This window comes from Mytilus galloprovincialis, chromosome 4, assembly GCF_965363235.1.
Source record: "Mytilus galloprovincialis chromosome 4, xbMytGall1.hap1.1, whole genome shotgun sequence".
NCBI classification, from domain to species: domain Eukaryota; kingdom Metazoa; phylum Mollusca; class Bivalvia; order Mytilida; family Mytilidae; genus Mytilus; species Mytilus galloprovincialis.
The window spans coordinates 5,861,193-5,888,540 of NC_134841.1; the positions used below are offsets into that span (position 1 = coordinate 5,861,193).

The 27,348-nt window shown below is 31.5% G+C and overlaps 1 protein-coding gene and 1 long non-coding RNA gene across 2 annotated transcripts in view; one reads left to right on the forward strand and one right to left on the reverse strand.

Annotated features, from left to right (window-relative positions):
• LOC143071209 (uncharacterized) overlaps window positions 1-27,348 on the forward strand; it is a 195,278-nt gene that overhangs the window by 57,813 nt on the left and 110,117 nt on the right. The window lies entirely within an intron of this gene.
• On the reverse strand, window positions 306-26,086 carry LOC143071204 (uncharacterized). Its single transcript, XM_076245371.1, has 20 exons — window positions 26,014-26,086; window positions 25,711-25,757; window positions 24,368-25,430; window positions 22,772-22,830; window positions 22,419-22,490; window positions 21,246-21,377; window positions 20,654-20,788; window positions 19,775-19,846; window positions 17,861-17,991; window positions 17,487-17,579; window positions 16,694-16,780; window positions 13,191-13,289; window positions 10,484-10,670; window positions 5,707-5,850; window positions 5,405-5,490; window positions 4,292-4,362; window positions 3,541-3,704; window positions 2,394-2,523; window positions 1,988-2,061; window positions 306-603 (listed from the first exon to the last, which is right to left on the reverse strand). The coding sequence occupies exons 1-20, from the start codon at window positions 26,079-26,081 to the stop codon at window positions 599-601; spliced, it is 2,919 nt and encodes a 972-aa protein (XP_076101486.1). The 5' UTR covers window positions 26,082-26,086; the 3' UTR covers window positions 306-598.

Consider the following 27,348-nt stretch of genomic DNA (forward strand, 5'->3'; position numbering starts at 1 on the left):
TCCTGTTTAGTGATTTTCTGAATGGAAACCGACTTTGGTTGAATTTCTTTGTTCACATCTTGACCCCTGCTTTTCACCTGGCCAATCATATTGCATTTCCTGAATTTTACATTTAGGTGTATGTGGTTCAAACTAAAAAAAGATTTTAGTACATGGGTGTTTCACATCATTGACCTGTTGAGAAAATGTTAAACTTTGTTTTTGACAGAAGCATACTTTGTATGAATTAGCTTCCATATTATATTTTCGGATGGAAAAGCTGTTTCGTCCGCCACAAATTTACGGGTTCAAAAAAGAAAATTGAATTAAATATTACACTCAAAGTATACTAATATTATTCTGGTATAATACATGTATGATGACAAAAGCTACAAAGAAGAATATAAAACAATAAGGATACAAAATGAAATCCCACGAATAAAATTTTGCTTGTACTTCCTTTCACACTAATGCAATACACATGAATAATTTGTTTAAATCTTAATAATTTAAGTCAATTTAAAGTTTGTTTTTTAGCTGCTGTACTTGAATCTGTACTTGAAGCATACATCACGTACATACAAAGAAATATAGTTTATTTAAGGCGTAGTACCAAGTATCAATCTGAAAGTAAAAACACACAAATTAGGAGAATCTATCGAACACACAATAACATATAACGATAACGGTTAACATTACACGATATCTACTTACTAAGTGTAGCATTAAATTAATAAGTTCAACATTTTTCATTTGCTAATTATCATTTCTTGTTTGTAAGAAATATTCCATTAGGAAAAAAAAGAAAAAGGTTTTCTGGTATCGATATTAGAATCCAGCAAAATGCTACATAATAAGGTTATGGCAAATACAATTAAGACAATGCTTTTAATATATAATTTCGTAAATATAAAATTTCAATCCTGGTATCTATGATGAGTTTATTTACAACCACTGGGTTGATTCTAATGCTGGTGGCGTTTTAATTCCCCGAGGGTATCAACAGCCCAGTAGTCAACACTTCTATGTTGACTTGAGTTATCATTGATATGTTCGAATTCATAATTATACAAAACTTTGAATACTTGAAATATTAAGGTTTTTCTATCTCAGGAATATATTCCCTTAGCTGTATTTGGCAAAAGTATGAGGAATTTTTGGTCGTCAATGCTCTTCAACTTTGTACTTTATTTGGCCTTTTTGATTCGAGCGTAACTGATGAGTATATTGTAGACAAAACGCGCGTCTGGTGAAAATATAAAGTTTCAATCCTGGTATCTATGATGAGTTTATTTATTCATCTTAATAAATGATGCGTGGTATTTATTGCTAGGATGAAATTCGTAAAGCTCAAATAAAGTCCATACGCCGCTTAGTGTTATATTAACTGGTTCTCCTGTACACCTAAATTGTTATGTTTTTCATTGTGTTCATAGTTACAATGAGTAAAGCAAACATGTCCGTAGTGGAGTGACAACCACTTACCTTTCTGGCGAACCATAATCATCCCTGTCGTTTGCTAGGTAAAATTTTTAAGCTTAAGTTATCTTTGTATTGGAAGTTGCTGTGGTATGTCATTTTTTTCGAATTCCACGTAGGGGTTTTTCTTTTATTTGTTTGTGCTATTTTAATGCCATCATTGTATTTCTTCATTTTTTGTATTCATGCGCGCTAAATTGTTTTTGAAGATACATATGTCGTAAAGCAGAAATATTATATTAATTAACGCAAAAGCCATGCTCTGTAGGAGTTACAGTCACTTAAGGCATTTTAAAAACACTGTGTACAACGGTATATAAAAGTCAACACTATTATTTGAAGCTTTGTTCTCAGGAACAACAACATACTTATTGTGAATAGATGATAGACATTTGTTATAATTGTTGGAATTTAGAATTAAAAGGTCCACAATTGCTGACAATTTAACGCTTTTTCGTAATAATTCGAAAAGCATGCAACAAGATGGCATGAAGAAGTCTAGGATTTTATAATCAGATATATAACTTACCTTTCCTCCTAACAGCCAGTTCTGTTTTATTTTTAACATTTTCTTGTACCATTCTCGAAAAATGTATTAAATATCTGTTATAAAGTAGAATTTCGTTATCATATCACACACTTTTGTTTATTATATTCGACAATTCTATCATGAAATAAATAAATAAATAAGTGATATATAAACTTCAAAACAAAATGACATCATTATATTAACAAATATTGATACAGGTAACAGTAGTGATCCTAGGCTCAAATAGTAGAATTCGATTAGGAAGACAATTCGATATCTATAATATTCGTCCATATTGTAATTTGATACTGTTCTTTATCATATTTTATATCTAAGTGTCCATTTCCTTCATTTGTCTGGTTTTATATTAATGCTCACATTTACCAAAGTAATCACTAATACGTACGTTGTGCGATCCATCTCGATAATGATTTTTCCTGATTTCTTCCTTTGATAGGCTTTTTCAATCTTTACATTTATTCCGGAAGGATATTTTATCCATTGTGAAACTCTCTTGTATTCCCAAATAGCACTTACTGTTGAAATAAAGATAATACACATGAAGGGATTATATAAATGGTCCGAGACCACAATTATTTAGTAGTGCATTTCTTTAAGAAAATAAATGAAAATTAAAAAAATCCAACCTGCGCTTTATCAATAAAATATTTACAGTGTGTTGTACAACTTTTGGGACAAATTATATCAAAATTATGGAAAACTTCATAAGCTCTAACTCAAAATATAGACATTTTTATGTTAAGGGGGTCTTGAAATCTTTTTACAAATACATTTTGAAGGAGGGGTATAAAAAAATTTTTGCAAGTAACACAAATCCCTCTCATTCATTGGATATAATTGTCAGTTTTCCTATCGAAGGCTGGTAGTTTTGAACTTGAACACCAGCTTCCTCAACCTATAAAAACTGGCCGCTACGAATAGCCAAAAAGCGGTGCTTGAAGGTGGCGTTAAAACACAGAAAATCAAATCAAAATGTTGAATCATTGCTTAAGCTGTGTTTCATTATCGTTTATTATTTTTATGTCACTTCTTCTAAGAAAATGTTATTTATAGACTATGCGATATCTAACATGAAAAGTCCTTTTTGCAATGGAAGCATATTTTTACCATTGATATCATTTTATTTGAAGAAGCATAAAAATGATATACATCGTTAAGCTTCTTTCAATCTTTCTTTCAAAATCCCCACTCGCAGTTGACTAAACAAAAACATATGAGCAGTGCTTTTTTTTTCTTTTCTTTTTTTCAAAACCATAAAATTACATGACAAATGCAAGCAATTTTCTACAACTTAAAAAAAAACCGGAAAATAGGAATACATTATTATAAACAGTATTTAAATTCGTGTTCAGTATTTTTGTGATTTTACTTTTTAGTTGATGTATTTATAGTACATTCTTAACGATTACAGACATTTTGGCAAGATTTGCGCAATACGTACACATGTGTGTTTTCACGAGAATTAAAATTTGTAAACTGTAGTGTTTTGACTTTTTAAGGTAATTAATTATCACTACATGAAATCGTCTTACCTGCTACATCTGAATATATAGGTATAAGGTAATCATCTGTATCACAATCAATTGATTTGATTGTATTTGAATCATTGTGATGTTTCATGATTTCTCTTTTCTTCAACCTTTGTTGGGTCTTGTTATACTTCTGTGTTTCCTCGTTCTGTAAGGCATTGCTATTACTTAAATAAAAAAATGAAACATAAAGTATAACTTTATTGCGTCAGAAGCGCTTTTCTTGATTTGACTTCGCCAGGAACTCTCGAGAACATATATTTGAAAGACAAGTATGTGTAAGACCAGAATAGTTGTAAGCGTATCACTGTAATAATGGGTTACGAAATGGTTACAAATCAATTCAAACTCCATTATGGACTGACAGTAATTTATTTTATGAAAACACCTAATGTTTCATCGGATATATCATTACATAAGTGTTGTTAACGTTAATGCTTTTTATTATTGCATCTAATGTCATCCGAGAATGTATGGATATAGTATAGTGTTTTTGATTTAAGACAACTGCTTATCTATCTATTCCTTTGGTAATGTTTTTTTTTGTCTTTTTCTTTTTTGATATTCTCCCGAATAGCAACTCTTTGAAACTAAATAGATGCATTGGTAAATGAAACGAACAGCGGTATACTTATGTTGCCTTTATTTTTGATAAAAAATTTGGTCGCTTAGATATTAAATGAAATATATTTTAATGTAAGTTCATTTACCTCTATATAATTCATTGCAAAAATGAATTACACTTAAAACTTACCTTAACTTTATCTCAAAAAGTCCCTCATATCCCATTTTGTATATGCCTACATTTTTGTTGTCCCATCTCACCTAAAACATAATTTTTCTTTTATTATTTCTAAAACGCATGACTCCAAAACCAACAAACTAGTTTCAATTCAAACTCTTGAACCACTAGATAATTTCATGGTAATAAATTCAACGAATAAAATAATGACAAATAAATACATAGTGAAGTCAATCATTTTCATCATTTTTGTGTAGCAGTCATACAATCTATGACAAACCAGACGATTATTATTTTGAAATTATCAATTTCCCGCACTTTAATAGCAATATAAAAGCTTCTAAAAAGAAAGTTCAGCAGAAGATACCAACACCTTGTTGAAAAATATTCCGTTTAAATTTCAAAAATAGTACACGAAGTATATATTCTAGGTACTTACGTTGTTTATCATCTTAATAACGTGTAATAGTATTATTTTGTTTATCTTTGTAAAGTATTTCTTAGCTGTTAGTCTATTGCTGGTAGTATCCATATGACGTAGCTCGGTACTAATTCATCCTGTCATTACGTAATGTGCTTTGTTAACTTTTATATTCTTGGCTTTCGATTTTACTACTGTGCTTTGTCTATTTGCCTTTTTGTTTTTCTTTATTGTCATATTTGTGTGTTTTGATAGTGATGAAGATTATAACACAATGTTGACTGCCATTTTAATATTTTTACCATTTCACACATAGTTGCCAATATATTCGAACTTTTTTTCATACAAATGAAAGGTGTATGTAGCAAAAAAAAACAGGTTTACACCCAACATTTTCAGTATAATAAAAGCATGAAGTCAGTTGTTATTCATTACTTTGATGTGTTTCAGCTGTAGAATATGCAATTTGCCGAAGGACTTTTCGTTTAGAATTTTCAGTAAAAAGTTCTTAAAACATCATATCATATGTAAAAAAAAAAATCAATGTATAAATACGCATAGTTCTTTTCTATATTTTGGAGCAGTTTTAAAATGTAACTTCGTCTGTTTGTGGATAGTTTAATTGTCCTCAGTTGTGAAATTTATTCTTGTTAACATGATACTTTGATGTTCATTAATAGAAGTTTCTTATAGACAAATCTCACCACTACTTTTCCTTCTTCTAGTATACACAATACTGTTCCATACGTTCCTCTGCCTCCATCAGTATCTGCATACTTCCAATCCTGGCCTATGAGTAAACCCAATTATTAGTTGTTACATATAAGAAATTTCTATTTAATTTAGACGATCATCTTCTTTTCTATTATGGATGGATAGTTTCACGAGTTATATATTTTGAAACATATCAATTTTGATCTTGTTATTATCTTATTATATTAAATGTTAATAAATACAAAATTACTTGCGAATCTTAATGTTAATGATATATCAGTATTTTAAATACCTCTGACAACCCTACATCCAACTGCTATCGGTTCACCGACCAGCATTCTAACTTCGTTAACTTTTACTATATTCTGTTCCTCCGGCTCGTCATCATAGTCATAAAAACATGCTAATCCATGATCCCATTCTACCAGTACATCACCTTAGATATTTATCAAATAGTTCAAAGAAAATATAAGACAAGACTGTATTTTCAATATTTTTAATTTCGACCGAATTATTTGAATATGTCATCCTATTCCGCATGCGTTGATTTTATAACATGTAGGTGACCAGACAGTGTTTTGATTTCAAAATTCAAAATGTTTTGATTTCAATTTTAGTGTGCTACCTGACTAGCCTTCGTCAATTACGCTCGAGAACAAATCTTTAGTTATTCGTTATTAACTTTAATGTTTCTTCATGTCGTACGTTATACAAGACCGACGGTAGGTATCAATTGGTTTTTTGTGTGTGTCTGGGAAATGAAATTATTTTTCTTTAAGAATTGAGATTCATGAACATTTGGTCATTTGACAGAATGAAAGGTATATAACGATGTAAGAAATTCAAGAACTTGCACGGAGAAAGCACACTATTGTATTTTAAATTTTACACAAGAAACGAACCTTCGGAAGTCAAAATCGATTTCCAGTACAGTGCGAATCAATACGCTGATATACTTCATTGTAATACATTTTGAATTATCAAATTTATCTCATATAATGTACTTTTATTGTAGTCATTAATAAACATAACGTCACAGTTAGGGTCAATATCCATAATGCGCCTCAAAATCAGGCACTCAAAAGTTGTGTGTAAACAAAAAATCTCTGTGCAGTGATATTTGACATAGATCTCAAATATATTTATATTATAAACAAGTGACTGAGCTTAACCATTTGTGTTGATTGCGAAAGTAGATAAATATAGAATAAATGTGGAAAAACTATTGAGATATTAAATGTGTTCAAAGTGTTACATTTTAGAAGAACTCATTGTGTTTAAAAGGTGTTTTTTTTTACCACGAGGATCTGCATCACGAAAGAATTTTAGGAGTGTGCTTATTTACGGATAAAATTAATCTCACAAAAAGACACAGCATTTAAAACTAAAGACTAAGCAACAAGAATCCCACTGAAAACTGCGGGTGATTTTATGTGCTCCAGAAGGGTATGCAGATCCGTCCATTTTCACTTGACTAGTACACATTATTGTTAAGAGGCAAAGGGAAGTGAGCCCCCTGGTGCGGGTTTTCTTGCAGTGTTGTCTCTTTGACACATTTCCCGTTCCCATTTTTTGATAAAATAAGTAAAATATTTTATTGAACTGCAGTTTACTTTAAAATAAAGGGTAAACAATACCTGACTTTTAATTGAATCTCGGTATCGGCTGGGTTGATTATTCAAAGGACTGACATATCGTTCCTCCATATAGATATATGAAATACGTAGATAAATCAATACACTTACCAATAAAAGAGTGAAAACGCCATCTTCCACCCCTAGTTTTGTTTAAAATGAGTAACAGTTGATCTTGCTTAAGTTTTTTTGTTGCTTTTCATTGCGATTTTTTTTTATGTCTGTAATATTCATATCGGTAATACATGTAGCCCTGTCTATGAAATGTCATGAAAAACGTGTTTCGATTTCAAAAATTCACATTCGGGACTCACATTTCACGGTATGAAAAAGTAACAATGGTTATTGAATTGAGAGATCTATTGAGGTTACATATAAATAATAGTGCAGCGGTTACAAGCATATTTCAGAAGAATTGTGCACATCCTGGTACAAGCATGAAATTTGGCATCAAGCTTCCTTTAGCATTACTCTTTGATTTCAGATAGGGAGGCAATCTGGAAAAAAATGCACCAATTCTGGTAAAATTCAGTTTGGCGGACATTATACTTAAATCAGCCCAATATCGAGGGATGGTGTGTGAAAAGGTGTTATAATCATGCTACTATCCTTATATTCGATTAAAATCTTTGTTCTCTGCTACTTTTGGATACATTATATCGATAACATGTCTTTGAAAACCCTACTTCCAGTTAAATTCAATATGGCGCAATGTATTGATATAATATAAGAGTCAATTACAATTTTGGTAGTGCGTAATATCATTTTGTATCTTCCTCATACGTTGTAGTATAACAAAGGTAGGTTTTTTATATTCAGATAGATCAGTTTCCATGCTTCATGTGTAATAAAGGGTACTGTTGATTACCTAAAGTTAAAAAGACCTGTATTGACCAGTTAAGCGTCTTTAAACACTTAATGATCACCTTCTCCTATGTTGATATATAAGGGAATAATTAAGACGGAAAACAAATTTAACCTTACCATTAGGTGTACGTATACCAACCCAGGATATCTGGACCGTGTGTGTTTCTTAATGGTGCCGTACTAGTATTCTGATATCGATTTCATGTATTATTGAAGATGGGCAAAAGATACCAGAATGACACTCTTTAAAGTAAAGATAAGGCGGATCAAATGTACAGATTCTGATGTCTCTATTAGAAATCAATAGTAACCTGTGTACAGGCATTATGACTGCAATGTGTGTAGACAATTTGTCATACACATATTAAATAAAATTGCTTCACCAATGATAATATTTTAAAATCTATTCATTAATATTATAACAGAAAAGTATGTGTCTGAATGATTATCGAATAAAACATGAATACACGATATGAATCAGTAGAACAAACCTGGCATCATTGCCTGCGATCGACAAACAATGGGGATTATTTATAGAGACATTTCATATCATCATTTGAAGTTTAAGTTTTGGACTAAAAAGAATTAAGTTTAAATGTAAAATTATCAAAATACCGAACTCCGAGAAAAGTTCAAAACGGAAAGTCCCTAAATCAATGGCAATATCAAAATACCAAACACATCAAACAAATGATTAACAATTGTCATAAAGCTCCAGTCATACTAGACCACGGTCGCACCACGCTCACTGTGATCTAAAATGAATTCAAGTCGTGCTGAGGTCGCGGTATGAGCGGAAGAAAAATGTAAATTTTAATTTTTTCACATTGCTACTACGTCCTCATTACGCATCTTCAAAGATCCCACTTCGATTATACCACGACCATTCTTATATCATACCACGTTCATACCGAGATCTTACTACGCTTTTAGCAATAAAGTCATCATCGTATTGCATATCAATACTTCTCACTGATACGTAGAGTTTTTTTTTCAGAAACACCATAGTCATGCAACCAAAATCTACCAGAACTCGTGGGCGTGGTAGCGGTAGAGGTAGAGGCAGAGGCTGATCTGAGGGTAAAAAATCATTATGCAGTAGAGATATATCGGACCTACCAATCCAATCTGAATCACAAACTATTGCTGGTCAGTCAAGATACAATGATGCTTTAGTGAACGATAGAAAGGATTACATTGATGTGTCAAGCATAGTTGAGTCGTTGGAGAAAATGACAAGACGTCCAAATTACATACAAACAAACAAAACCAGGAAAGCTTTTATATGTTATATGACAATAACAATGACCCTGATGGTCATAGTCTGAACGTAGATAGGTCGAAAGAAGAGCACAATGAGGACGGCATGGGCGTGCTAAAATCGTACTATAAATGAAAAAGAAGACGAGTAATATGATTGACAATGCGGCAACTGTCCACAAGAGACTAAAATGACACAGACATTAACAACTATAGGTCACCGTAAGGCTTTTCAACAATGAAGAAAGCCCATACCGCATAGTAAGCTATCAAAGGCTACAATATGACAATGTAAAACAATTCAAACGAGAAAATTAACGGCCTTGGTCTTGAACAGCGTACTATGAACGTGGTATAGTCGTAGTAGAAACGTGGTTGGGTAGCGGTAAGAACGTGATGGTCGTAGTAACATCGATGTGAATGGTAGAGCAGTCTCCTCAAATAGAATCGCGCTTTCGCTACGCTGTCGCTTTGACGGTACCGCGACATTTGCAATCTTACCACGACCTTACTGCGCTTCTTATACGACCTGATTTTGCCACGACCGCACCACGATTGTTTTGAACATGTTCAAAGTTGGCCATGCTCATCACGATCATGAAGACCTCACCACAACCGTACTACGGCCTTACTGCGATCTGCACGATCGTCAAAATTTGCACTTTTGCCAAGTGTGACTGCGGTATTAACTGACTATCAAGATGAATAATTTCTTGATTGACAACATATTTGTTACGTTTTGAGCACGTTTTTTTTACAAATTTCGGCATTCCCATGGGAATCAGTTGTGCCCCTCATCTTGCCGACTTGTTCCTTTATTCGTATGAGGCTGACTTAATACAGGAACTTCTTAGGTGCACTCTACTCCAATCTTAATTGACTAGGATAAAGATACCATGGGACAGTCAAACACATAGATTAATAATTAACTGACAACGACATGGCTAAAAATAAATACAAAAAGAGAAATAATAGTACAGAAGAAATAACATAGGAGACTAAAGACTAAGCAACACGATCCCCACCAAAAACTAGGGCGGGTGATCTCAGGTGCTCCGGAAAGGTAAGCAGGTCCTGAAAGTGAGTTCCCATTGCAACAAATATCATAGTATATACCTTTTCATTGACTAACGGTTTATTACAATGTACTTTATTTCCGTGTATAAATGCTGATAAACGATGAATGACCGACACCTCGTGATTTGACGGTCGATTGAATAATTTAAAACATCTCAATATATTTTTGATAGTTTTTTACCTATTCATTTAAATAATGTTTATATCTTCTAAAAAAAAATTTGTGCTTACCGTCTCGATCTTGTCCAATGACAGTTCCTGCAAGACCTAAATCTTTATTTCCGCATCTACAATTCGGTCCTTTCCTGACTCTATCACCTAGTTTAAGTGTGTTAAATTTTAACTCCACAAACTGACCTCGCATATTATAAATTTTTAAAGGGTTGCTAAATTCTTTTACCATATCTAGACAGTCGCCCTAAAAATAATTACAAAATTTGGATTGATTCTTATCTTTCCTCAGTTATATTTTCTTTTTACAAAATGTTTTAGCCGTAAATGAAAACTAACGTAATAGCATGTTTATCGCCTATTCCTTCGAGTTTCAATCAAAAATCTAGATTTAAGAGATTCATAATCAACAATTATTTATGAGCCGAATTTTTTAGGTTTCTTGTTCTAAATGAAACCAGGTGATCCAATCCATTGTCTTTTTGAATATGGTTTCAAATATTTAGAAAAAAATGAAAATAAATAATCTAATCAAATAAGAGGCAACAGTCGTTTACTCATGGTCACAAACTTGTTAACCAATTATGAACTTGAAATCAGTTGAAACATAACTCATAAGAGGGTAAGCAACAGTGCGTTTAAACAATAAGATTATATCTCCCTCTCTATTCACGAAAATAAATAGATGCAGTAAGATCAATATTAAGCTTATTTTTTATTCTGTTTAAGAAGTATAAAGAATGAAGGAATAACGTGAGGATACCCAAATTGAACCTATTTTGACAATTTTTTTCACGTACGTTTTTTTATGATATAGATAAAAGTTTCCATTCTTTGTTTTTTTTTTTTTTGTAGACGTATTCATTTTATCTATGAAGCTACACTAATTTAATTTTGAATCACTACTGAATCATAGAAAAATGGGTGTGCACTGACCTCCAAACGACCCATGATTCTGTAATAGGGAATACCGAAATTGCATCCATGTATTAATTCACATCCTTAAATATCGTATAACAGATGTTTTGTTTAATTTCTTCAAATATTTAGAACAATTTGACATCATTTGATAATTACTATTTTTCAAGATGCTTGTGACATATTTGTTTTGCTCATTTTTAAAAGTAACAGTTTGTGAAAGTTTCCGTAGATTTAACTTTTCCAGTAAATGCTTTATTTGTTGAGATATACTTTGGAAGTTTGGCATATATTTCAATATATTTACTTCTGCTTTAATACGTGTATAATGTCAAATTAGAAATATGCAAATTGTTTAGTATCAAATAAAACTTTTAAGATTTCCACAACATTTTGTTGAATAAGTGCAACATTGTAACTCGGTGCCATTTGCGAGCTATGACATTAGCTGTAACACATTTTTTTTATATGTAAGCTCTTTAAATACTTGCGTTTCGTGTGATTAAGAACCAAGTCGAACAGAAACACATGTTGAAGTAATAAAAGAATTGATTGTTTTTTGTTACACTTTCTTTAAATGGAGCAAAAACGTTTTCAATTAACAAAAAACTTCTTGGTAATGTCAGTTAAAAGAAATAATTGCGTCATTAAAAGTAAATTTTGAACAAATAAATGATATGTACGTTTTTGAATATGTAATTTATGAAATACGTGTCTGCATGTATTTAAGCACTACGTCTCGTAATAAAAAATAAAAAATGTCTTTCATTTGAAAATCCATTTCTTTCCCAACTACACACTTTTTACTTCGTGTTGTCTTTTGTACTAACAGCTAAAATCCCGTTAAATCTATAATGTAGCAAAACGTCGTATATCATTCAAATAATTGAGGAGAAAGTTATTGTTTACACAAAATAAGTTGAGTTTTTATAGCAGTTCATTAGTAGAATTGACCCTAATTGTACTAGAAAACTTTAATTATGATCTCCAATAGACATGTGGTGTTTGTTTTTTTTTTTATCCTAATTGGCTTTGCAAAATATTTAATTTTTACTCTACTTGTTTGGTCATATTGTTAGATTTATTGTATTATTGCGCCTTAGTATTTCCACTCTACTCTACTCATTTGTGCAAATTTATCAGACTGATTAATAAACAGCTGGACTCTTAGGGGAAACATTGTTTAATACCTTTTATATAATATTGTATACATGCATAATTGTGTTTTTATATTACATGTAGCTGGAAATATTTTTCCATTTGTAGGTCATACATTTGTATTAATTCTGACTATATGTTATATCATTAATGTTTATAATATCTCTGTACCATGGATTTTGGTTTATGAGAATAAAGATATATTCTCCAGGGTGATAAAAGTAAATATCCTTAAAATGTATTTTTAATTGATGATGAAAACATACATCAACGAGATATGTAAATTTCATAACGAACTGACACTGAGAAGCAACATAATATCCTTTTCATAACAACATTATCTTTAGCTATCTATCATCAGGTGTATTGAACCATAAAAACGTTTTCTTAATACAGAATTAATTTCTTTTAAATGTTATTGTTAAAAGCTCGTTGTTTTTAATTTTGGATCTAAAAGGCTATAAGATTATCAACATGTGGAAAATCTATTTTATGAAAACAAACTTTTTAAAAAGTGATGGAATTTTTTTGGTGACAAAATTTTCAAGAATAGTTGCGAGGTTATCTATGTATATGTAGTTAATTTTACATGATGTTTTAAGTAATGGCAAAAAAAATGTTCCTGTGAATATATTTTGTCAAAGAGCACTTCCCATAATGTATTGTTTACAAACTAAATTCAAAACCGTACATGAATATCATTCATATATTCTGATATTTTCATCCTGATGACATCTGTGCTTTGGTTTTCGGAAAAGCGTTTATCAGCTACTATTCGTAATGCAATTTTCTGTAATGTAAATATATAAATAGTGCACTTTAGGAAAGTAACATTTATAACATTCATTATTATTATTAGTCATGTTAGTATAATTTAGAGTTGTACAGTAACAAAGAAGTTGACAAATACCAACTGAAATTGGCATTCATCATATTTCAATACTTGCACTGTTTATAGATATAAGAAGATGTAGTATGAGTGCCAATGAAATAGTTCTCCATCCAAGTCACAATTGGTAAAAGTAAACGATTTTGCGTCAAAGTACGGTCTGCAATACTGAGTCTTGGCTGACACCGAACAACAAGCTATAAGGGCCCCAAATAGTAATAGTGAAAACCATTCAAACGGGTAAACCATCGGTCTAATCGATATAAACTAGAGGCTCTAAAGAGCCTGTGTTGCTCACCTTGGTCTATTTGCATATCATAAACGAAGGACACAGATGGATTTATGACAATATTGTGTTTTGGTGATGGTGATGTGTTTGTAGATCTTACTTTACTGAAAAATCTTGCTGCTTACAATTATCTCTATCTATAATGAACTTGGCCCAGTTAAGCTAAAATATTTTATAAAAATTGTTAAAAATTGACTATAAAGGGCATTAACTCCTTTAGGGGTCAATTGACCATTTTGTTCATATTGCCTTATTTGTAGGTCTTACTTTGTACATTATTGATATTTACAGTGTATCTCTATCGATCTATAAAAATATTCAAGATAATAACCAAAAGCTGCAAAATTTTCTTAAAATAACCAATTCAGGGGCAGCACCCAACAACAGGTTGCCTGACTGGTCTGAAAATTTCAGGGCAGATAGACCTTGACCTAACAAACAAATTTATCACCGTCAAATTTGCTATAAATGCTGCTTTGGTTTCTGAGATATGAGTCAAAAACTGCATTTTACCCTATGTACCATTTTTAGCCTTGTCGGCTATCTTGGTTCACAGGCGGGGTCATCGGACACATTTGTTAAACTAGATACCCTAATGATGATTGCGGACAATTTTGGTTAAATTTGTCTTAATAGTTTCAGAGGAGAAGATTTTTGTAAAAGATTACAAAATTTTACGAAAAATTGTTTAAAATTGACTATAAAGGGCAATTTCTCGTTACGGGGTCAACTGACCAATTTGGTCATTGACCTTTTGGTAGATCTTACTTTGCTGAACATTATTGCTGTTTTCTCTATCTATAATAATATTCAAGATAATAACCAAAAACGGCAAACTTTCCTTAAAATTACAAATTCAGGGGCAGCAACCCAACAACGGGTTATTCAATTATCTGTAAATTTCAGGGCAGATAAATTTTGACCTGATAAACAATTTGTGTCTGATTTGCTCTAAATGCTTTGATTTCAGAGATATAAGCCAAAATGTACATTTTACCCCTATGTTCTATTTTTAGCAGTTGCGGCCACCTTTGTTGGTTGGCCGGGTCACCGTACACATTTTTTAAACTAGATACCCAAATGATGGTTGTGCGAAGCTTGGTTAAATTTTGCCCAGGAGTTTCAGAGGAGAAGATTTTTGTAAATGTTCACGACGACGGACGCCAAGTGATGAGAAAAGCTCACTTGGCCCTATGGGCCAGGTGTGCTAAAAACGAAAAACGTGAAATACTCATGAACTACATAAACAAACGACAACTACTGAACAACATATTCCTGACTAAGACAGGTTCAAACAAATACAGCGGGTAGAACGTTGTAATAGGTACCAGCCTTCACCCTCATCGGAAACAATAGTATAACTTCACAACAAAGAAAGACGCACTATAAAATATCAATTGAAATAGCTTTACTCAATCAAAAGACAAATTAGCACAATTGAACATACACTTGACTAAAAGATGTTATCTATGATACAATGTAAATACAAAATCAATTAAATAAAATAAAAAAGGGGTGAATAACTAAAGACAACAGTAGTATACCGCTATGAGATGTAAGAAAATTTAAAAAAATACAAAAAAAACCCAAAGAACTTTATGTTTTAGTTCTCTCATCTGTATCTGCGAAATGTATTACCAATGTTATTTCAACTGATCGGGCGGAGCTTATGTTTTAATGTGCATTAGAACATTCTATTTGGAAATGTGTGTGATAAGAATGATTTCCGTTATAATTATTATTGAATTCTTATCACCTATCAGTGTCACCAAACGCATATACAAAAGAATTGAGTTTATGATATGGGACAAATAACTGGACACTTCATTGATGAGTGTATCCCAAAACTCTTGTCTATAGATGGACTGGTCCCAAATAAGCGAACATCTTAAACCCCGCCCAGTCAAGTGAAATAAATTTAGTAATAAGTACTTACAAAACTAACGGGATTTCCAGTTCTAGGTTGTCAGCTTCGATATAAAAACGTTTTTAAATTGGTGTTTCAAATAAACATTTTATCTATTAATAGCAGACTTATATCAATTTGTCATCACAGCGAAAACAGACAGCACGGAGAGGAGGGCTTCAGGTGGGATATTACACTTAACTCCCAAGTGAACCAACATGTCAAAATTATATATAGGACTAACAGTGCCCAGAGGATCTGAAGTTTGGACACGCACACCATTGCCTCGGAGCCAAACACGTTTAGTGAGATCTCGATCCTCCTCCTTATACATCTATAGCCAATTTTGAATGAAAAAATAACACACACCAATACACTTAGTCAATCTTAATTAAAGGAATTTAGAGTCATTTGTTAGAAAAGGTAACAAATAAAACTAAAGCGAATTGACAACAGTACATACATTATCAAAGGACTACCAAACGTTGCTGACATGCCAGCTGCAAATATTAATTGAACTGATTGAGAGATAATGTATTTTTCTTATGAAAACAAGCGCACTCCTTCTCTTTAGGGGTCATCATATACTTAATGTTAAGTTTTGTAACCACATGAAAAACTGGGGGGGGGGGGGGGGAAATAAATATCGTCAAATTCAAACTTAGTTTAGTCACCTACACAGAACTACTAGTAAGTATGTTCTCCATACGATTGCACACTTTTGCATGCGTGATATCAGAAGGCACCACTGCACATGCGATGTCATTATTATACAAACGGCCAGGCGCAGGTATCTCAGTAGTTTTTGCTATTTGCTACCTATTGAAAATAACTATATGCCGTATAGTAAATCATTTTATATCCTTTATAATGAAGCACTCCTCAACAGTTTACTGTTGATTTATGCGAATTATTTGAACACAATTTAATGGTTCGTCATTTTCTTCTGAATAGCCATTGCGATTCGTCATTTATTTTTTACACTTCGTAGACATATTTTAATATATCTTTTTATATTGATTTAAATAATTATCATTAATCAAGAATTCATCAAACTGTATAAGATGACTGATCAAATGGAGTTTAAAAAAAACCGATAACTATACTTACCATAACATGTGTCATATTGATCAAGCGGTTAACTTCATGAACTGGAATAACTTTCCCGTTTGTTTGTCTAACAGCATGTTCTAAAATCTGAAAATACATGTTAACTCAGTCTTCTTAATTCCATAAATACATATCACATTCTTCCTGAACTGAAATAACCCAAAACAATTTTGATATCTTGGAAAACGAATTCTGCACTTTTGCTAGAACACTGTCCTACAAATGATTAAATTTGAATGTTTGTATTTTCATCTGGAAATAACTTGTTTCTATTCCTCTCAATAACCAGCAACAAAAATGACTCTTTACTTTAAGTTAAGTTTTTATTGACGCAAATATTTTCCAATTTACGTTCTCATTATCATAAGTATTGTATATTTCAATTGAATGGTTCCCTCACGCATCTTGTTTGGAGTCGCAAATGTTTCGATGATGTATTATGTTTATACAAACAACAAATTAATATTTTCTTACTTTCGAAATCTCAATTCAAATGCTATTAAACTGATTTGATAAACGAATGGTAATTTCTTAAATACATTCAAGTACTTGCAAATATATTGAGAGCTATAAATTCCATATTGAAAAAAACAAGATATTGTGAGCTATTTTGTAGAAGAAATTATTATTGCCAAATAAAAATGTTGAATGTAAGGGATAAAAGATGAACACAACCGTAGGAATAGGTTGTTAGATTGAATACTAGCATTTACATAATTCATATTATATCAATATATCATTACATAAATATATACATATTGATATTGAGTAAAAGTTCTTACAAAGTTCTTACATTGTTGCGCTGATGTCTGCCAATAGGGACATAATATATCTTTGTACTGGTTGCAGCTATTTCATCGATGACCCCATTAATATCAGATTGTGCCTAAAAAACATGTTTAGTACTAACATCTGCATACTCTTGCCGTTAAACGAAATACACAAATATTTAATCCAGAAAATATCAAGTAATCAATTTACTTCCTTGTGGCAATCAACTATTGGTTATGTTTTAAAATATAAAATTTATTTTTCTTTTCTGAAGTATAAATGTATAGCAGTTTGCAATTTGATAATACGGACTCGGTACGATGCACTTACAATATCAGTAATGTCCTGCAAAACAAAATATGTAATTATTGCTGAAAAACAATCGTACATACGTACCGGGAGATTACTCAAATCCAAATTAGGAATTTGTTCGTCTTTTAATAAACGTTTAGACTGTTCTGACGATCCATTAGTGAAAATAATCATATGTGGTGGTACTACAGCTTCTCCGATACTGCCTGGTATGCCTATGAGTAAAAGTGAATATAAACGGAGATACAATCAAATATACGTTGATACCTATGTTGAAGCTAAAACTAGGCGATATCAATCTAGAAAAAAACATCATTTATATTATAACAATAAAGTGATATCCGATACGCATGATTGAAAAGCACATTTCAAAAACTCATTTAACAGGTTTAAGATTAATTTAAAATGAATGAAAAATACCAAAATAGGTCTAGTGAACTATTTAACATTTTTTTATATACCTTTCATTTTAATAATTGTATATCATTCAATTGTACAATATAAGGACAGAACTAACTATCTGTTGCAGACATTCATCTTTATGTATTATAGAGGCAATGGCGTTCAGTGCATGAAGGAAGTGGAAGACATGAGAAGTGTTCATATATCAGTATAAAAACATAATGTATATAACTATACGTAACATTTAACTTAATAAGTATAAATCAATAAAAAGGTCAAAGTCGATTCTGAAATACTTGGTGATTTGTTTGATTTCATAGGGGTACTAGTAATAAACCTGTGAGCATGCCTACGAAATTCTCAAAATATACCGGAAAGATATACCAAAAAGAGAAATATTCAACAATCATCGAAAATATCATGTTTATTAAGAAAGAGATATATAACTGATCCGATTATGACAGCGTGAAATATCAAGATATACATCCAAAACATAATGAAAATTATGGTTTCATAAAATTCAATAAAATTATATCAAGGGATCTTGTAATTCCCCACGAACTGGTTAAACTCATGGATTAAAATGTCCTAAAATGGCCAGTTAAACGACTGAACAGTTAACTAATGTAAGTGAGTTTTTTCGAAGAAGTGTTGCTGTTTAACCATTCAAAAAGTTGTAAAACAAATGATAGCTGGTGATCATCATAAGGTTTCTATTTGAAGTGTATACTATACTATACAGAAAACTTTAATCTAAACTATTAGATTAGAATAACTCTATTTTCAATGTTATTTCACGAGTTTTAGTAGTATAAAAGAGGGCTGATAGATACCAAAGGGACAGTCAAACTTATAGATCGAAAATAAACTGACCACGCCGTGGCTAAAAAAGAAAATGACAAACTAAACAAAACTATTTTTGGGTTATTAAAAAGTAGTGCAATGAATGTTTGATTTCGTAGTTTTACCACAGTTCGCATATACGTCAATATAAAATCTATTTTGCGTTAAATATTCGATTATGTCGTGGTCAACATGTAACCACAAAATATCCGAAAATAATTATACAACGCATAATATTGAACCACATTACTAGGGATGTGGTTAACCTTTTCTGTTTCATCTCTTAGCAGCGGCATGCATAATAATTCTTTAACAAAACCATTCATACAATCATACAGCAATAACTGAAAAAGTGCAATGATTGGTATAAATTCATAAATGTTAATGCCAATCTATGATATCGATTTTCGTAATATCACAAATTGGTCCAAATTATCGAAATCATCAACTCGGAAAAATAACCATTATAGTGTTAGTAAAGAATGCCAGGCTGGTGTCTTGAAAAAAAAAAACAATCACAAAAATACTGATCTTCGATAAAAATTCAAAACGCGAAGTCCCTAATCAAATGACAAAATCAAATCTCAAAAACATCAAACGAATGGATAACAGCTGTCTCATTCCTGTTTTGGTACAGGCCTTTTCTGCATGAGAAAATGGTGGTTGGTTACACCTTGTTTTATAGCTAGCTGAAAACTATCTTCCAATTTAAAATATTTTTTTTAAATTTACATTTGAAAAATGTATACTTACACGACGAAACACCAGCAAAGCCCATAAGAAGTCCTGCTAAGATAGGTGCATCTCCATCTGGCCTTAGCTTTCCTTTAGCACGAATAAAAGAAATAGTTAAAGACCTTGATTATTATATAACAATCACATAAAATTTTCTCCACAAGATGCGATTTTTGACAAATGTAATAATGTATGTCAAGATATTCAAACGTTGAAAGCTGATGTTGAAAAGTTCGTATATACTAAAGCTTCCTGTTTACTTTTAGGCAACACAAATGAAATTGTATGGTGTGTAAATGAATTACAAATTTTAAAATTAAAGCTACTGAGTAATCAAGACAATGAAATGCATCTGAGATCAACTCAGTTTTTTGGTGGGGTTTGTTTTGCTGAGACTTTTTTTTTATGTTATTTTTGGTGTACTATTATTTGTGTGTTTGTCTTTTTCTTTTTTAGCCATGGCGTTGCCTTCGATTTATGTGTTTGAATGTCAATCCGGTATCTTTCGCTCTCCTTTGGGAACTTATTTTCTTCGACCTTAAAGGCCAGGGTAATTAGTTGTTCAAACTAGTTTATTTTGTCAAGTTGAACTTAGATTATGATTTAAAGTTTAATACTGTAAAACAATGGAAGTTTTGCTTGAATAAAATAATTGATCGTATCGTTGGAAAATTTATCATTTTATTCTAAAAAAAAAACAATTTTGCAACACATACATTAAAACAATTAAACACAAAGGCGACTGAATAATTAAACAAAATAATATGCTTGAAAAGTACAGCATCTTGTATCATTTCAGTTACAAAATAAAAGCAAGTTGGTTCATCAAATTAGAATTTTAAAAATTACATCTACATGCAATTTATTGAGATATTATAAATATGTAACGTATATTACCAATCAATTCCACAACTAATTCATAATCATTTGTTGCTTCTTGTATAAGTCTTGCTTGTCGTCCAAAAACTGCTAAACCAATCCCATTTCCCGTCTTGCAACAGTCTATATGTTGTTTTGCCAATAGTTCAATTCCTGCAAAGAATATTTGAAGTTCTGATATTGTGAACGTTTTCGTCACTATTCAGACAAACAACAATATACAAAACACAATATAAATAGCTATAGACTGACCGTCAGGAACCACTCCACCAACCGGGACGATCTCAAGTTATTTGAAAGCAGATAATTCTCCGAAAGTGGCACGCGTTTGGTTATTCACGTAAGTGTCATTGACCAATTCTGAGGTCATGTTTGAGAAAAAGAGAACAATATTGTGGTTACGACAGTTGGAACATGTCTGTCGTCAACTGTGAAACAAATATTCCAACGCTTAATAGATTCTTTGCTGTCTAGAGATAATATAAAATGACATTACATGAACTTATCCTTTTTGAACCAATACTATCTGCTATTTAGGATTTTGGTTTTTCTGAGAATTTTATTTTACTTAATTCGAATTCTGCTTATCGTGTAATATGTTTAAACTCACCGTAAACATACTGTAGAGCAACTGATTTCAACTGTTGAAAATACTCCGACATACGTTCAGATGTATCTATCACTAAAATAACATCATTCCCTTTTGCTTGTTTGACTACTCCTGATCTTACTCTAGCTGATGCTTAAAATTTGAAAGTAAGATTTTCATGATTAGACAAAAACTAATTTTAGTTCAGACTTCCTTACATAAACTCCACTAAAAACGTCAAAAGATTTATTGTTATTTTTGTCATTTGACATTTTATTATTTTTAAATCAACATTGACAGTGCTGTTCAACGCAATCTTTATATTAATCTCGTTCAAAGTCGCATTGACAACTATGGATATGTGTAACGCTGTGATTGTAACATGTACACTAATCTAATATGCAGCAGCGAATGCTTTGGTGAATTGTGTATGTTGAATACATTTTATCGAACACAACTTATATTTAAAGATGGTATGGGTGTCTAAATTACAAAATGATAGAATGTGCTCATAATTTGCCAAAACGTAGTTTTTATTGATATATGTTCAAAAATATAATAAAAGTGATAGGTCACCGCGCATTTTCTCAAGCTACAGGTTGTGACGAAATGATACATTTTGTATGGATTATACAGGACAAAAAAGCATTATGCGAATAGGAGCTAAACTAAATGATAGAATTGTAAAATAAAATACGAGAAGATAGCCTTTAAAAAATGCTTTGAGAATATCAAAAGAAAAGATAGGGTCACCGTGCATTTTTTTTTCCGGCAAAAATACAAAATAGCTAAATTTCATGTAGATTCCTTCAGAAAATACACTATTTCAGAGTTACCTTCCCTTAAAATACAAATTTGGAATCATTAAAAAATCAAGAAAAATCAATCTTAACTTGTAAAAATATTAATCGTTATATGTTATAAACTTATAACTTATTCTTTCAAACGAAGTTTCACATTAGTTATCTGCATTCCTGGATCAAATTTTACTAACTTGATTTAAAATCTGGACCTTAGATTCTCTGATTTTTACAATCCAAGATGGCGAATGCACCCATACCTACTTAACTAATTAACTTCAGTTTTATTTTTACATAAGTTCCCTGTTCATATAAGTTCATAAAATTGGCAACGAAGATTAAGATGGAATAATTTCCTTTTGTGATTTAGATTATTTGATTTTAAAACACTTACCATAAGCTTTCACTTGTCTAAAATAATGATACCATTCTCTTAGAGTTTTGGGTTGATCACTATTGAATAGTCCTTAAAATATATTAAATGAGTACATAGATATGACTATTTAACTGAGACATATGAAACTATAACGATTAGCAGGTCAAAGAGTTCAAACAATTTCAAAAATAAATATGCATTCGAAATATGCCATAAAATATATCAGCATTAACCACCAAATAATCAAGCTCTACATTATCAACAAACAAATTCCTCGGTGAAAACCCGGAAAGGCAAAGTAACATAATTTTTCTTCATTACATGAATGAGGTTTTTTTTTTATCAAATATGTACTATTCTATCCTACATACGTTCACCAAATATGTCTTCATCTCTTTCTCTTTTTCTTGCTCGCCTTGAGAACCTATACCTAAAATAATGTTATATCATGTTTTAATTTTGATAGAATAATTATGATGTGTAAAACGCTACTACATGTACTAGTCCATAGTGTAGTAAAGTTTCAAGAGCAATATAGAGCAATATAAAACCTTCACTAAGCAGCATAATTAGTGCACTTCCGATTTACACTTAGAAATTAACAAATAAGTCATCTATGAAGCGACCCGACATCGAAAATGTGAAACGATGCAAACGCAAATCAAATGGCTTATATATGACAAAACAATTTACGAAATACAAATTTGACAATTATAACAAACAAAAGAGCTACAAGTCCATATCCTATTAAGAGCTACAAGTCCATATCCTATTAACGCGCAATATGGAACATTGTGAAATGATTTCTCTAATTCACTCGGCACAATTGTCTATTTCTCTATTTTTCTTTATCTGAACAGTGTTCTTGTAAGAGATTTACAAATTGTATCCTAATAGGCCCTGATATGACAAATATGAAACAATTCAAAAGAAACACTATCGGTATATTTTAGAACAAATCATATCACAGACATGAACCAACGTCAATCATTAAACTATACAGACTGCTGACTTTATACAAGCACTTCAATATTTAGCAGCCTAAAACATATTTGTGACCGCTCCTCTTAAACATTAGACAGTGGTGTGTTACAAACAGCACAAGATAAAACAATGCCATTTTTTATTGCTGGTTGTTGCTGGTTGTTGTTGGGTGTTTTTTTATGTTTTTATATCTCAAGTGAAAGGAACCCTTTGCTCATGCACATGACATAATAAGTAAAATTGAATTTTCCGTATTATTTTACGGGTATTCTGGAAAAGACTTCCATCATGCACACTTTACAGGATCATTTTACAAACTTCAAAACAGTACAGCCCCAGCAAGAGATACACATTCAAAATTTTAACACAAAAAGACTTGTGCTTTTACTGATTGATAATACCATAGTTTATCGATGATATATTGAAGAAAACTGGGACGATCTATGGATACATCCTTTAATCATGAGAGGAAAAAACTAAAGATAAACATGATAAACTGTCATTTTAAAATCCTTGATTTTTTGTTTATGTTAAACACAAAATCAAATTATCAAATATCACAAGCAGGTTATTTTTAAAGATGACTTAATTACTTTGATAGGTCATTAGTCTAAATGCCACATGTTTGCACCGTTTATGTTTGCAATGTTTGTATTATAAAAACATAGGATCTTCTACTTTCATATCTGAAACTAAGAGCTAATGTTATCAATGATTGAAAATACCAAATTGTTACATTATCATCTTTTTATTTTGCTTGCGTATCCTGACATTTTGTGAGAAGACATTTTTAACTCACACATGTTTCATATTTTTTATTTCAAATTTTCGATTTCGATCGTACCTGTTAAATGTTATAGTAAAAAAAAAAGTATTTTTGTAGCAGATATTGATTAGAACTTAAGACGACCAAATTTAATCAAAGACGTATTTCAATATATAGTCCAATGAGTATTTTTGAGATAGTTTGTTCTGATACTTACGATGTTGCTGACGTCATCATAGTTCTTTCATCTACTCTATTGTGTGTTGGCGGTTTTATATTTGGTACACTCAGTTCTTCATTTTGAAAGGCTATATTGCTTTTATCTGTATTCGCTTTAGAACTTTCCTGATCATTATGAAAGCTAACGCGGTTGTCATTTTGTGATTTCGTGCTTTTACTTTTATAGCCTGAAACTTTTTTATGAATCCTGCCTTTTGATTTAGAAATGTTACAATTGTCAATTTCAGGCAAATCTTTATTCCAAACTTCCTTGCTCATTGTGCACAATAAGTTGTCTTGTCTGGTTTCATTCTCGCTAACAACATTTTCATTTACACTATTTTCTTCATCACTGCTGTTTAAAAGTGTAGAATCCTGAACTTTAACGTTATAACTACCTTCTTTCAATTCATTAATGTTTATTGTATCGCTCTGAGCTCCAAGTGGTTCGTTCTTCATGATATTAGACCCATTAATGTTTATCGAATCGCTTTGTACTCCAAGTGGTTGGTTATCAATGGTATTGGATTCGTTAATGTGTATCGAATCGCTTTGTGCTCCAAGTGGTTTGTTATGGATGGTATTGGATTCGTTAATGTTTATCGAATCGCTTTGTGCTCCAAGTGGTTCGTTACGGATTGTATTGGATTCATTATTCATTGCATTGAGTGTCAGTAGTTGTACTGTTCCAACATTCATATAGTTTGAAAGGTTATTGATATTGTCGTCATCGCTATAACATCCATTGTCTTGTGTATCTTCGGAATAATCTTCCTCAATTTCTTCACAATTTTCCACAGATAGTGTATTGTATACATGTCCTGGTGCATTTCTGTCTAGTACATTTGGAAAACACACAGATCCATCTTTACTCAAAAGATCACAAGAGCCATCTTGATCACTATTATCATCAAAGGCCGACTTTTTTTGTTGATTAATTACAAGTGTGTTTAATCTATTAGCTTTCTTCAACAAGTTGTACATTTGCTTTTTAACATTGTCAAGATTGTTTTTATACTCAATGGAGTCCGATTCTATTCGACTTACACGTTGTTCCAATTCTAAAAAATATATCTTGTCAATTATATCATGAATGGTCAGATAAAATTACGTTTTCCTTTAAATAAATTGAAATATTTGTTCTCAAGTGAAAGAGTGAATGGCGTTTTCATTCCCGCAAAAAAGTCATTTATGCGAAAAGAATTACAAAGTCTGCCTTCATTCGATTTTTTAGGATACAGTTTAATGTATCTAAGCAATGAAATTTTTAGCTATTAAGAACGAACATTTTTTTCTAAAAAGATCAAATTGTGTTGGTAATATGTTATAAAATATACTCACGTGTAAACTTGTTTGAGGCAACAGCCAGCATTGAGGTTCTACTCGTGCTAAAACATATACCTTAAACTTAATGAACAATTGCATATAGTGAAGTTTTATATTAAATTTTAACAAATGCAAAAAATTTCAGACTATATCACTTGTGAGTCGAATAATGAAATTGATATTTAACACTGTATTTTTAAAAGATATTTTGTAGTGCTGGAAAATCCATTAATTCTGCATTTTTATCTTTATCATATACAGCAAACAAAGGTAAATTTATGTATATCACTTCAAAAGTACAAAATCGCAAAAACATACCTATTTGATGTCATTTTGTCCAATATTTCTGCTTGAGCTTTATGTAATTCATATATTGTGTGTTTCATACCAATGACCTTATATGAAATATAAATTATATAATTGCCAATACAAACAACGCACCACGTATGTCCATTTGTAATAGAAGTTTCACATTATCTTGCTTTCGATGAATTAACAAGAATGTGTCCCCAGTACACGGATGCCCCATCCACACTATCATTTTCTATGTTCAGTGGACCGTGAAAATGGGAGAAAATCTCCAATTTGGCATTAAAATTAGAAAAATATCATTGGGAACATTTGTACTAAGTTTCAAGTTGATTTGACTTCAACTTCATCAAAAACTACCTTAACCAAAAAACTTTAACCTGAAACTTGAACTTTCATTTTCTATGTTCAGTGGACCATGAAATTGGGGTAAAAAGTTTAATTTGACTTAACAATTAGAAAGATCATATCATAAGGATCATGTGTACTAAGTTTCAAGTTGAATGATTGGATTTCAGCTCTATCAAAAACTTTAACCTGAAGCGGGACGAATGGACGAAGGGACGGGCGAACAGACGGACGAGCGGAGGCACAGACCAGAAAACATAATGCCCATCAATGGGGCATAAAAATATGGTGTTATTTGGGCATTATTTTGAAATTAACCAAGGGTTTACAGATAGTTTTTTTGTTTTGGTGACAAAAATACGGTTTTCATCCGAAAAGGTAAAATATCAAAAGTCAAAAATAAGTCAAGTCCTCAATTAAACAGTTTATTGACGTTTCACGAGTTTTGAGTCTTGTAGTCTTTCGAGTTAGAGCAGATAATTAATGATCCAAAAAAGATTGGGTATAATATATGACCCAGTGGCTGGATCTCTTAAACCGGGTAAAACTATTTACAGGATTTGTTATCACATAAGCAACACGACGGGTGCCACATATGGATCAGGATCTGCTTACCCTTTCGGAGCACCTGGGATCGCCCCTAGTTTTTTTGGAGGGGTTCGTGTTGCTTATTCTTTAGTTTTCGATGTTGTGTCATGTGTACTATTGTTTGTCTGTTTGTCTTTTTTTCATGTTTAGCCATGGCGTTGTCAGTTTATTTTCGATTTATGAGTTTGACTGTCCCTCTGGTATCTGTTGTCCCCTTTTATAATAATAAAGATATTTATAAACATTAACATTTATTAGTAGTCTTAGCAAATTGATATGTGAAAGAAAAACTAACATGTCTATTGTTCAAACTGGAAAAATCATTGTACGCTTATTTTCTTATATTTGCATTTATTGCACTACGCTGTAAATGACTAGTAATGAAATTAATATCACCAATGATTTCTC

Excerpts from the sequence above, each read along its gene's own strand:
- LOC143071204 (XM_076245371.1), bottom strand. The coding sequence starts at position 26,081 with ATGAAACACACAATATATGAATTACATAAAGCTCAAGCAGAAATATTG. Across the intron at positions 22,491-22,771 it reads TGAAGACATATTTGGTGAAC|GACTATTCAATAGTGATCAA; the intron begins GTATGTAGGATA and ends ATATATTTTAAG. Across the intron at positions 19,847-20,653 it reads ATTAGTTGTGGAATTGATTG|GAAAGCTAAGGCCAGATGGA; the intron begins GTAATATACGTT and ends TTCGTGCTAAAG.